At 44.0% G+C, this 12,106-nt stretch overlaps 1 protein-coding gene and 1 long non-coding RNA gene across 4 annotated transcripts in view; one reads left to right on the forward strand and one right to left on the reverse strand.

Annotated features, from left to right (window-relative positions):
* Positions 1 to 12,106, reverse strand: part of JAKMIP1 (janus kinase and microtubule interacting protein 1) — a 3,487,328-nt gene that overhangs the window by 311,315 nt on the left and 3,163,907 nt on the right. For both annotated transcript variants that reach the window (XM_069631978.1, XM_069631979.1), the window contains one exon: positions 3,698 to 3,751. In XM_069631978.1, coding sequence (XP_069488079.1) covers positions 3,698 to 3,751 — 54 coding nt within the window. The remainder of the gene's footprint in view (positions 1 to 3,697; positions 3,752 to 12,106) is intronic.
* LOC138516681 (uncharacterized) overlaps positions 1 to 12,106 on the forward strand; it is a 575,944-nt gene that overhangs the window by 241,039 nt on the left and 322,799 nt on the right. The gene's annotated exons all lie outside the window — the stretch shown is intronic.

Consider the following 12,106-nt stretch of genomic DNA (forward strand, 5'->3'; position numbering starts at 1 on the left):
TTCCAATCGACCTTTTACTGCCGGTTCTAAAAAAGGGTGACGCATGGTTTTTAGTCTCTCCTGCCAGACATGGTCTAAAATGGGGATAGCAAATATCGCCTTTCTTCTCTTGCCCATATGATCGAACAGAAAAATCTTTTTTCTCTTCTTCTGGGACTAGGCAAAACTCCGCACATGCCTTACCCATCATGGCATGGAAAGCACCCACGTCATCAGGTGGTGATGGCTGCGCCGGACTCTTTGGAGTTTCCATCTCCGCTTCAGAGTCCCATGTAGGGTCCCTTGAGGGGGATAACGAGATGTCTGAACCCGACCCTTCACGTTCCGACTCTGACAGTTCTCCTTCTTCCTGTGGACGAGAATGATCTTCCTCAACCGGGTAAGCGGTAGGAATTCTGGATGGAGGGCGAGGAGCGGGGCCTGGCTCGTCGACGACTGGCGAAGCCTGTAACACTGTCGGAACAAGCTGAGGTAACCGAGAGTCCAACCGCTCCAACAGCTTCTGTAATGTGTTCAACACCTCCAGGGACAGAACAGCCTGGGGATTCAGTAAGGAAGAGGTAACTGGAATGGCACTTCCACTCAAGAGCGACCCCGAACCAGTTGGTTGTAATCCCAGATCGGTTGGATGTGCGACCGGACCACGGTCATCCTCCGCCGACGAGATGGAGAAAGCCGCTTCTGGTTGCAGCAAGGCCTCAGGCGGGATCAGATCAAAAACCTCTGGTTGCCATCCCGCCAACGGGGCCGCCGTCGACGATGACATATTTGCCATAGGCGCTATTTGACCTGACGAAATAGCCGTAGGAAGAGCCGTCGCCGAAGACAAAGCAGGCGTCGACGACCGGATCGTCGTCGATGAAGTCTGTGGCGCAGGGCCTTGAGGCGTTCCTGCCGTTTTTGACCTCGACTTGTGGGACGAGGACTCTCGACTCGAGGTAGACTTATGACAATCTCCTGAGGAGGATTTCGATGAGTCTTTTCTCTCCTTTTTAGATGAGGAGGAAGAAGACAAAGCCTTATGTGAAGAGGAGGACCTCGCAGGATGTTTCTCTGAGGGGCGTTTTTCAGATGAGTGCGATTTCTTCACTGGAGGCTCCGCCGACACTGAGCGACGAGGGGGCACAGGAGACTTAGATCTCGAGGCTGTAGAGCCTACCTCCGATGCCGGGTACGCACCCGCTCCCTCATTGAGCCAAGTAACCAGGCGTCTGTTGCGGTCTTTTAGGGTCTCTTGTGAGAAGCCCTGACAGATCTCACAAGTGTCCGCCGTATGATGAGGGTGAAGACAGTAACTACAGTCCATATGCCCGTCTCCTTCATACACATTCTTGAGACCGCATGTAGCACACGGACGAAATAACGCCTTTCCAGACATTCCTCGAAAAGAAACAGTCGAAGAAGAAGAACGCACAACCTAATAAAATAGTAGATACTCAAGGTAATCCCACTACTTTGGAAGACGGTTGAAATCTGAGGGAGCAGCAGGGGCGGGGCTATTTATACCTCTACGTCCTAGTGGCGCTGCCGTACGCGGCCCAAAACGATGTAGATAGGACACAAAAGTGTCGGAAGTTTTCCTATGGAAAAGGTCTATATAACTTACCGAGGATTCCCAGCCTGACGACGGGGAATATTCTAAGCATGTGAATCCATGAAAGATCCAATGCTGGAGAACTGATTTACTTTAATTGTTTTCACTTTTGGCGCAATTCATGGGATTAGCTAATGCATGTTTTGTGTAAAGTTCTATTGCACTACTTTGGTGTTGTTTAGACTATGCGTTGTAAATGTGGGCTTGAGGTATGGCCACCCTGGGTTTGCATGTTTATTTCGCGCACCATTTCTTTGTTGTTGCGTTGTGTTTTTGTGCTCTTTGTCTGGTTTGTTGCCTTCCTGCCATTTTCTGCCTTTTTCTGTGTTCGCCTTCAAGAGAGGAGGTGCTGGTAAATGTTTTGTATCAGCTTGGATCAGTTTGAATGGTTGGATGTTAGTGGTTTGTATATGTACATTGTGAGCTTGGTGGTGTTGCTTCATTGCGGTTGATTGGCTAGTATTTCATTGTGGTTGGCTGAACAGGATGAATGCCAGAGTGGTTGTTCCTGGGTACAAATTTGGACTCTCTGTCAGTGAAGTGAGGGTGTGCAAGGATTGGCAGTCTTAGGCCTGGGGTGGCAGACCTAAGCGGAAGGAGCAAAGTTTCTTTGTTGAGGGTCTTGAATGTTAGTTATGAGTGGTGTCCTTGTGTGGATACAGTTGTCCTTGGTGGACAGAGTGACTCAAATGTGGCAGGCCTGAGCCTGCGTTGTGGCAGAGCATGGCAAAAGGAGTTCTAGTTTCTTGATTTGTTTTATCTCCTGTCTTGTTAGTTTGGTGTTTAGTTGGAGTGAGCCTTTCGGAGTTTGAGTTGTGTTTCTGTTTGTTTCGTCTAGAATGGGAGGTGTGTAGTGACTAGTATGAATGTATGGGTGTGAATGGAATGTTAGAACATGCAGGGACCTGGGTGTTCATGGGAGCCCTAACTGGGAAGATGTGTCTGCCTTACTCTTTTTTGACTACTTTCCCACTTGTGTACTGCAACAATTAAAGAAGCCTTTTTTTTATACTTAACTGGTCTGGTGTCACACGTGAATGCTTTCTGCCTGCCTTCCTGCACTAGATACTTCAGCCTCCCTTCAGGGGGGTCAGTTCTCAAAGGAGTTGGGGGAGGTGGAGTACATGATGAGCCCAATGTGACCAAGACAAGGGGAGTAGATGTCAGAGAGTGAGCTACACAACACCCAAGGCTCCAGATTTCCGGAGTGTGTCACTTCTGTTCTTTGAGGCACATGCAAAATAAGCAGCACTCCTAATTCACAAGAAAACATTAGAGCAGACTGGTCACTGCTCTATCAGAGACTAGATAGGATATTAGGCTCAAATGATTAATACTTTTGTTTGGAGGTCAGATGAGCAGTTCGGTTCATGGTTCTGAAGCAGAATGGATATGTTCTGTCACCCAATCAGAATACTTTCCGTGCAGAGTATATTGCTGTAGATGGCATTCTTATGTGAGGTGGGGATGACAAAATTTTCCATGTGCAAATGTGGGTAACAGCTTTCTTCAACGTTGGCTAGTAGTCTCATACAGAGTTGGCAGCATGGTGTGCCGATGTGCTGTGCAGACATACACGGTTGCCCTTCAGTAGGTGAAAATATTTGACGAGCAAGTCACAAATACCACAAATGAAATCAAATACCACAATCAAAACCAACGCCTCAGTAGGTCAACAAATTAATTATTCTTGTGTATCCATGTCTCTCAGAAAGTCGATGGTCTGAGACAAGTACATTAGAATATAGTAAAGCTGTTTGCATGTATTGGCAAGGAGAATAATAGCAAACATATTCATGAAAAATGTGCTTTTTTCATGGCTGTTATTTTAGCAAATTAAACATAAGTCTTCTTTACAAGGAATAGATTTTTTTTATAATAATGAAATTGCCAAGAAAGCCTAGAAACAAACGTGAAAATGTGTTCATAATGTCATTTCATCTTAGTGTGTTTTGTTTCCTTATATCATTCTGCGGGAGTCCATACCCCTGAGCACCCTCTCTGATAACACAACTACTAAGAGCCACACAATCAAAATGAAGTTACTAAGATTTCAATTAAAAGTGAATTTTTGTGTTATATAATTGTTCACAGAATATTTACCCCATTGTCTCCGAGAATATCCAGTTTCTTCATTAGTTCAGAGATGTCCACATCCTGAAAGAAAACGGCAACTAGATTATTTTTTTTAAAAACAGTAACATTTGAAATAGTTTAAGTGATCCAAATAGAAATGTTTGCATTACTGGACACGAATATAAAAAGGGAGATTCTGCATGTTTGCAAACGTTACAGTAGCACCAGAGAGTCAAATACATTGGATCAATTTTTATTCAAAGTATTTGTCTGAATTCTCATGCAGGAGAGCGACGTTTATGCTGTGGCAAACACTAAAAACAAAAACAAAAAGAGATGATGGCTGGAAGGTTTAGAATTAATCTTAACGCACTGCTCTTGGCAACCCTCCAGACCATTGTTCTTCCCCTGCCAAGCCATTACAAAAGGGAAAAGACCATATGCAAATCGGGCTTGGTCCCACCCCAAAAGGGGCAGTCCAGCCCAAACTGCTGGGTCTCATTCCTTATATGACCACAAGCATCCCCTGACATATTTCGGCCTTGGTGGGCCTCATCAGTGAGGAGTGGCTTGGGTCTCTAAGTCCAGCAGACACGGGACCCACGTCTGGGCATACCCGTCCCACTCGGGGTGACTATAGCGAAACAAGAGAGGTGATGCCTGGAAGGTTTAGAATTCATCTTAACCTCTCGCACTGCTCTGAGCAACCCTCCAGACCATTGTTCTTTGCCTGTCAAGTCATTAAGAAAACGTGAAAGACCATATGCAAATCAGACTTGATCCCATAACCAAAAGGGAAAGTCCAGCCTGAACTGCTTGGTCACCTCCCGTCTGCACGACACCCCAAATATCCCCAGACATGTTTCAACTTTGTGGGCCTCATCAGTGAGAAGTAGCTTGGGTCTCTAGGCCAAGTAGGCACGGGGCACATGTCTGGGCATACCCGTCCCACTCAAGGTGAGTAACCAAAACAAAAGAGGTGATGGCTGGAAGGTTTAGAATTAATTTTAACCTCTGGCATTGCTCTGGGCAACCCTCCAGACCAACGTTCTTCAACTGGAATATGTCTGGGGATGCTTGTGGTCTCGTGCAGAAGGGATGTGAGCAAGCAGTTTGGGCTGGACTGCCCCTTTTGGGATAGGACCAAGCCTGATTTGCATATAGTCTTTCCCCTTTTGTAATGGCTTGGCAGATGAAGAACGATGGTCTGGAGGGTGAAATGTGTTCATGATTATATTTCTGTTTAATTTTGAATCACAGGGGATGTTATGAGAAAAACTTGTACAGTTCCCCCACAGTAAATATCTTTTTCTGTAAATAGACTCAAACATTCTTCTTTGTGATAGATGGCCAGAACATTGCTATAACTGACCTTGAAATTTGTCACTAGTCTTGGCAGCTCATAAACCTTCTTACATGAGTGGTAAACATACATGTAAAATAGCTGTCTACGTTTAAGAATGTGAATGCGAATGCAATTTTCTAAGTTGCAACTATTTGTAAAATATACTTATCAAAAGCCCTTGAAATATAGCAATTGCTCTACGTAGCACCTAAAAACGAACTACCCACGTTTGTAAATGTGCATGTAACACAGAATTCCTCAGCCTGCAACGGCCTATAAAATGCACCCACAGACAGCAGACACACACCTCAATTTTCACTGGAATCTTACCAAAATAATTCTTGGTTCTGTGTGCCTCTGCACAGCGAAGCCATGACCCCCCTCCACTCGAACTAGCGACAATTTGTTTTTCTGTCTGCCTGAATAGAGCCCGCACTGAAAGTTTCTTATCGGATTTTCCTTGCCTCTCCGTCTGAATGAACTCCACAAAGCCTTTTCCCCAGCCTGCCTGCACGTCAGAAAATGCAGCACACTGAGCCAGAGAGCCAGAGGGAGAGACAGAATGTCCCCTGCCTCTGATAGACAGCTCTTTTTAAACTCTTTCTGTGACCTGCCCATGAGTGTATGTTTGCTCAAAGAAAGTATAAGGAATGACCGCCTCTGACAGTAATGTCATGTGCCAATCAAAACCATCTCCCTTTCTTCAGTAACCAACCCACCAGAAAGCTCCAAATAACACGTGTTTAGCCTGTCACCTCTGCACCGAGATTAAGGCAGCAAATGGATATCAAAAAGTTACATATCTCTATATTGGTTTCATGCAGAGCGAACATGAACAATGGGGCTACTTTGAGCAACGTTGCTCTTCACATTCCACATCTCCAACTCGTCACGTCTTCCGCAGGATAAGTTTAATTCTTCATGTTTATCCCATTTTTCCAAGCACAAATCTCTTCTTGTTGGATAGTTTGTGGCTCCCAAACATTGTAATATTATTTAGTTGATTACCTATTCATAATACAAATATATACACTATGTAGATAGACATGAAGGGGCAATGGTATCATTAACACAATTGGTCCTTCTGTTACTTATCTAGTATGAATCAATACTTTGTATATTAATAATACCATTTTGAGCAACATGCATGAAACCGTTGAGACATCCTGTCAATCTGAGGCAGTAGAGGACCACAGGCACCTACCACACATATCAAGACCTGTTAAAGACCTGACGGAGAATAAACGGCCATGCACTTAACATTGCAGAAAGAGGAAGATTCTACTATGATAGTTCAATAAAGAAAACAGACACAAGCATGAAAGGGTGTGGTCCCAGGGGCAGAACTTCAACCAGACATGAAATAGTACATTAGACCAGCAGGAAAAGCAGTTGAAAATCCAAAGCTAAAATATAAAGGACAGTAGCATCATTGTATCCCTAACCTCTATCCCTGCCCAGTCACTCTTCACTCAATATTCGTCAACTATGCTTTTAATACTTCATACTTTTAATTGTATCCAATATATTTTACTCTACTACTGGGCCCTCTTGTTCTACAGTTCATCATTGCTTCACAGCGCATTATCCCTATATAAAAACCCATCACATACCATACACACATACACACATAAATGCACACATACATACATACATACATACATACATTCATACATACATTAAAAGAGTTAAATTAGTCAATGAAATTGCAGCCCTTTCTTTAATATATTGGACAATGTTTTTGGAAAACAGACAAAAAGAAATCAATATGGAAGGAAGTGAAACCTGCTGGAATCACAAATGCAATAACCTAAATGTTTCAGGAACATCCTGCCATGTACTCATTAGATCAGACTTCTGAGGAGCATGGGGTTAAACTGATCACCTTGTTTGTCTGTGCTAAAACAACAGATCATCTGTTCACACTTGATAGGCTCTAAAACTCCACATAATATTTAGTATTAAATTGTTGTTGAACTGCATATCAAAGCCTTGTGGCGCCTGGAAGCACAATTCTGCTGTATAGGCGTCTATCAAATGCTCAATAAATAAATAAATAAATAAAGGGTTTTACGCCTTATCCGGATAGTTATAAATTGAATAATTCAATAACCACAGGAGTGGGTTAAATATGTTCTTGTGTGTTTGAATTTATGAATTGCTTGTGGATAGGTAAAACATTGATCATATGTTTTATGAAATCGTAAAGTGTTTTGAGAATATTCATTCAAAATACCTATTGTTCAATATAATGCATACACAATAATGTGTTGTTTCACCTTCAGCAATATATACTGTCGGAAGCATTTATTATGTTTTCCCTAAATGTTGATGGCCTGCTTCTTCCTAAGTAATGAAAGAGGGAATGACTAAACTAGATTTGGAAGTGTGGCGAAACTGTTGTCCCATTTACCAACATTAGGGCATCACGTTATCCAGCAGGGCTAAGCAGATGCTCCCTCTAAATAGTCCCACTTCTCGTAACAATTAACTTATACAGAAAAATACCACAAGGGAATTGTTGTCTTAGTCCAATTACACAATCACTGAATGATAGCCAAGGGGAATAACAAAACAGAAGCAGAAGATGAACTTTATTGTGTTGAAACCCAGGACACAGATAATGGGAGACGCAATACCAGCACCTGGGCTCATGGCTGATGCTGCATTCTGTAGAATGAGGGAAGCTGCCAGGACTTTCGAAAGGTCCTAAAAGAAATGCAAGATACCCGAGATGCACTAATCTCCAAGAACAACAACATCGCTATTAAGATCAACCTGCTCATGCCACTGTGAGAAGGTGCAATAGAGGCACCGTATGAGTAGGTGCAATAGAGGCATCTTGTGAGTAGGTGCAATAGAGGCATCTTGTGAGTAGGTGCAATAGAAGCACCGTGTGAGTAGGTGCAATATAGGCACTGTGTGAGTAGGTGCAATAGAGGCACCGTGTCAGTAGGAGCACTAGAGGCTCCGTGAGAGTAGGTGCAATCGAGGCACCGTGTGAATAGGGGCAATAGAGGCACCTTGTAAGTAGGTGCAATAGAGGCTCTGTGTGAGTAGGTGCAATAGAGGCACCGTGTGAGTAGGTGCAATAGAAGCACTGTGTGAGTATGTGCAATAGAGGCACTGTGTGAGTAGGTGCAATAGAGGCACCATGTGTGTAGGTGCAATAGAGGCTCTGTGTGAGTAGGTGCAATAGAGGCACTGTGTGAGTAGGTGCAATAGAGGCACTGTATGAGTAGGTGCAATAGAGGCACCGTGTGAGTAGGTGCAATAGAGGCACTGTGTGAGTAGGTGCAATAGAGGCACCGTGTGAGTAGGTGCAATAGAGGCACCATGTGAGTAGGTGCAATAGGGGTACCGTGTGAGTAGGTGCAATAGCGGCACCGTCTGAGTAGGTGCAATAGAGGCACCGTGTGAGTAGGTGCAATAGGGGTACCGTGTGTGTAGGTGCAATAGAGGCTCCGTGTGAGTAGGTGCAATAGAGGCTTCGTGTGAGTAGGTGCAGTAGAGGCACCATGTGAGTAGGTGCAATAGAGACTCTGTGTGAGTAGGTGCAATAGAGGCACTGTGTGAATAGGTGCAATAGAGGCACCGTGTGAGTAGGTGCAATAGAGGCACCGTGTGAATAGGTGCAATAGAGGCACCGTGTGAGTAGGTGCAATAGAGGCACCGTGTGAGTAGGTGCAATAGAGGCACTGTGTGAGTAGGTGCAATAGAGGCACCGTGTGAATAGGTGCAATAGAGGCACCGTGTGAGTAGGTGCAATAGAGGCACCGTGTGAGTAGGTGCAATAAAGGCTCTGTGTGAGTAGGTGCAATAGAGGCACCGTATGAGTAGGTGCAATAGAGGCACCGTGTGAGTAGGTGCAATAGAGGCTCTGTGTGAGTAGGTGCAATAGAGGCACCGTGTGAGTAGGTACAATAGTGAGTAGGTGCAGTAGAGGCACCCTGTGAGAAGGTGCAATAGAGGCTCTGTGTGAGTAGGTGCAATAGAGACACTGTGTGAGTAGGTGCAATAGTGAGTAGGTGCAATAGAGGCACCGTGTAAGTAGGTGCAATAGAGGCTCTGTGCGAGTAGGTGCAATAGAGGCACCGTGTGAGTAGGTGCAATAGTGAGTAGGTGCAATAGAGGCACCGTGTGAGTAGGTGCAATAGAGGCACCGTGTGAGTAGGTGCAATAGTGAGTAGGTGCAATAGAGGCACTGTGTGAGTAGGTGCAATAGAGGCACCGATCAGCAATGCCAATGAACGCTTGCTAAAGAAGATGTAGCAGATAAGGTCCCTCTGCATGGAAAGGAGAATGACAATGGCATGCATTGTGGGTCAAGAGGGCTGTGCCCGTGAAATAGCATCAGTTGAATTAGGGACCAGAAAAGTAGCTCCAAGGGGCTGATGTAGCATGTTGTGTGGAAACCTGTGCAGGAAGGTGTTTCCCCAGCAGAACTATCCAGGGCATCTTATGTGAAGCATGTGCATTGAGCACTTGGCCCCCTCATGACACCAGAACGGCCCCCCGAACAGATTGTCAACACGATGCTGAATTATAAGGACACAGACTACATAATTTGGTTTGCTTGAGGAAAGGGCGTCCTGAACTATGATGGCGTTAGCATCAGCCTTTATCTGGATTATACACTGGCAATGCTTTGTGACTGCATTATGCATTATGCCATGCCGCACCTATGTATGTAGAGGATTAATGTTCAGGATACCATGCCTTTCTTCACTGACTCCAGTCAACAAAGCAATTTGGAGAGAGGCTACCAAACATCGCAGATAGATCATCGATAGGCCAGCGAGGTTGGTGAGGGCGGCAGCCTCACTAAGGGGAAGAAGCAGGGGGATAGCCTAAGCACAACATGCTCTCCTTGGGAACAAGACGATACAGTGTGCCAGTGGTGCAATAGTTTAATCAGCTTGCCGCCGCCCTTCATCCCCCCAAGATCGATACATTGAGTACTGTGAGTGTGTAATAATAGTGGCGTAAGTGATTGCAGTCCTTAGAAGTGGTATATAAATCACCAAAGCAATAATGTTACCTGAGAAGTAGGAGAATAGAGTCTGAATAACAAGTACGGTTTATTTTAATTGAAGAATTGGATGTTGGGACATATTCTACTTACAATAGGCTTCAAGGGCTGGTCTAGTGAAGAGGGAGAATACCAACAGGTTATGACACGGGGATAAACATAATAATGAATACCTTAATGGCAATGATCTCATACAGATAAGCAGGGCTCAGTACGAAACGCGGATGGTATCAATCCACTATATAGGGGGCGGATGGGATAAATAGATTATTTCATGATCCCATATATGTAGACAGAGCTGTATGCATTGACATTAAACACATGAATGAAAATGGCCCAGATTAGGGCAACATTGAGGCTGTTTGTATTGTTATAATGGAACAGAAGATGGACACGGGGAAGATCTCAGGGGATACATTCTTTCGGAATTGCAGGTAATAGGGCTCAGACAGATCACCCATGGATTGGTGGAACACTCAGCCAATTGGAATGTGGATGGGCGATCTTTGTAGTGAACCTTGCATGGCACCATAGGTAATGCACCTAGAAGCCTGTGAAGGTGATTTATGCACATGGACAGTTGGCAGCATACAAGATCCTTAGGCCACACGGGCGGGAGAATAAGGATGGGAATTGAATGACCTTAGTGTATAAAAGTGATCTTGACATTTCAATGCAACGCTACTTCTAAATGCAAATCCCTATTAGATCAGTGATATTGTTTACCTTCACACATTGAGAAATGTCTTTTAATCTATCGATTCCTCTCTTTTTTGTGAATTTACCTCTAATCTAAAACATTTCAAAATCTAGCCGACCTCCTGGCTACACTAGCTTTGCAACATGAAAAATGTACCATGCTAAGAGATGACAATATCGTCGATATAAATGATCTGCTGCCAGCCTTCATTCATGCTGCTGAACATTTAAGGCATAAAATCACGGTACTAGCAAAAATTAGGACTCACTTTATATCCACTAATGAGGGCTACTAAATACTCGTTATCCATTCAAGAAGACAGGATGACACCTTAGGCAGATCCCTGGTAAATTACCTTTGCATCAAACTTATGGTGATTGCCTATGTCAATGTGTGGAATATGTATGGTAGCGTTACCTACCATGGTGTGGGGAGGGATTCAGTGGTAAAAGACCTGCAGCCCAAGATTTTGTAAATCCTAAATGTAGTGAAAGCCTTGGCAAAGAATATGAGCACTTGCCACTGAGGCTCACCACAGGCCGATGTACCTAAGGCTGTTAACACCCCCAGTGACCATCCAGAGCATTAGTATTCCTATTTTATTATTTTTTTCAATGGGAAATAAGCTTCTCGTATCTCGCACATGACACTAACTCATAAAAAGCCTACACACAAAAATGGATGGTTCCCTGGTAAACAGAAATACGACATTGTCCCTTTTCTGTTTCCATGGTGGCCAGTGAACCCCATTATGCTAGATAAGCATTGGACGAACAGTCTTCATACCACCAATAATTCTGCAGCAAAGTTCTCTTATAAGGACCTCTGCTCAAAACCTTAACATAATGTAGATGAACACTGGAATTGTCAACTGCAGAGTTTGTGATGACCAGCATATGAATGCATCAGTCACGTGAATCAATGACAGGAGCGGTTCCAGTTGTGAGCATAGCTGCTGGTGGGTGTCACTATTAATGCACTGTTTAACCTTAACTGTAACTAGAACTCTAATAATTGAAGAATACGTTCCTTTTGCAACTTCCTACTTATGGTCCACGTATTCTACAACTCAGTTACTTTGCAGCAAAAAGCAAAGTAAAAAAGGAAGGTTAGTCTGATTAGGATGAGCGACTGTGCAAAATGATTTTGCATGATGGCTTACATCCGTTGGCTCATGGCAGTGTGAATGTACTGAATGCCCCATGAAAATTGTGCTAAAGAGTTACAAATGAAGTCCATACTTTTGGACACAACTTTTACATTGCACTCTCCCCAGCACAGCTACTCCTTACCCCATAACATGTATTATGCCTAGCATTAAACCATCAATTACTTTTGCTTATCCTCCCAACATCATTT

Source organism: Ambystoma mexicanum, chromosome 6q (genome assembly GCF_040938575.1).
Source record: "Ambystoma mexicanum isolate Mex_15411 chromosome 6q, UKY_AmexF1_1, whole genome shotgun sequence".
NCBI classification, from domain to species: domain Eukaryota; kingdom Metazoa; phylum Chordata; class Amphibia; order Caudata; family Ambystomatidae; genus Ambystoma; species Ambystoma mexicanum.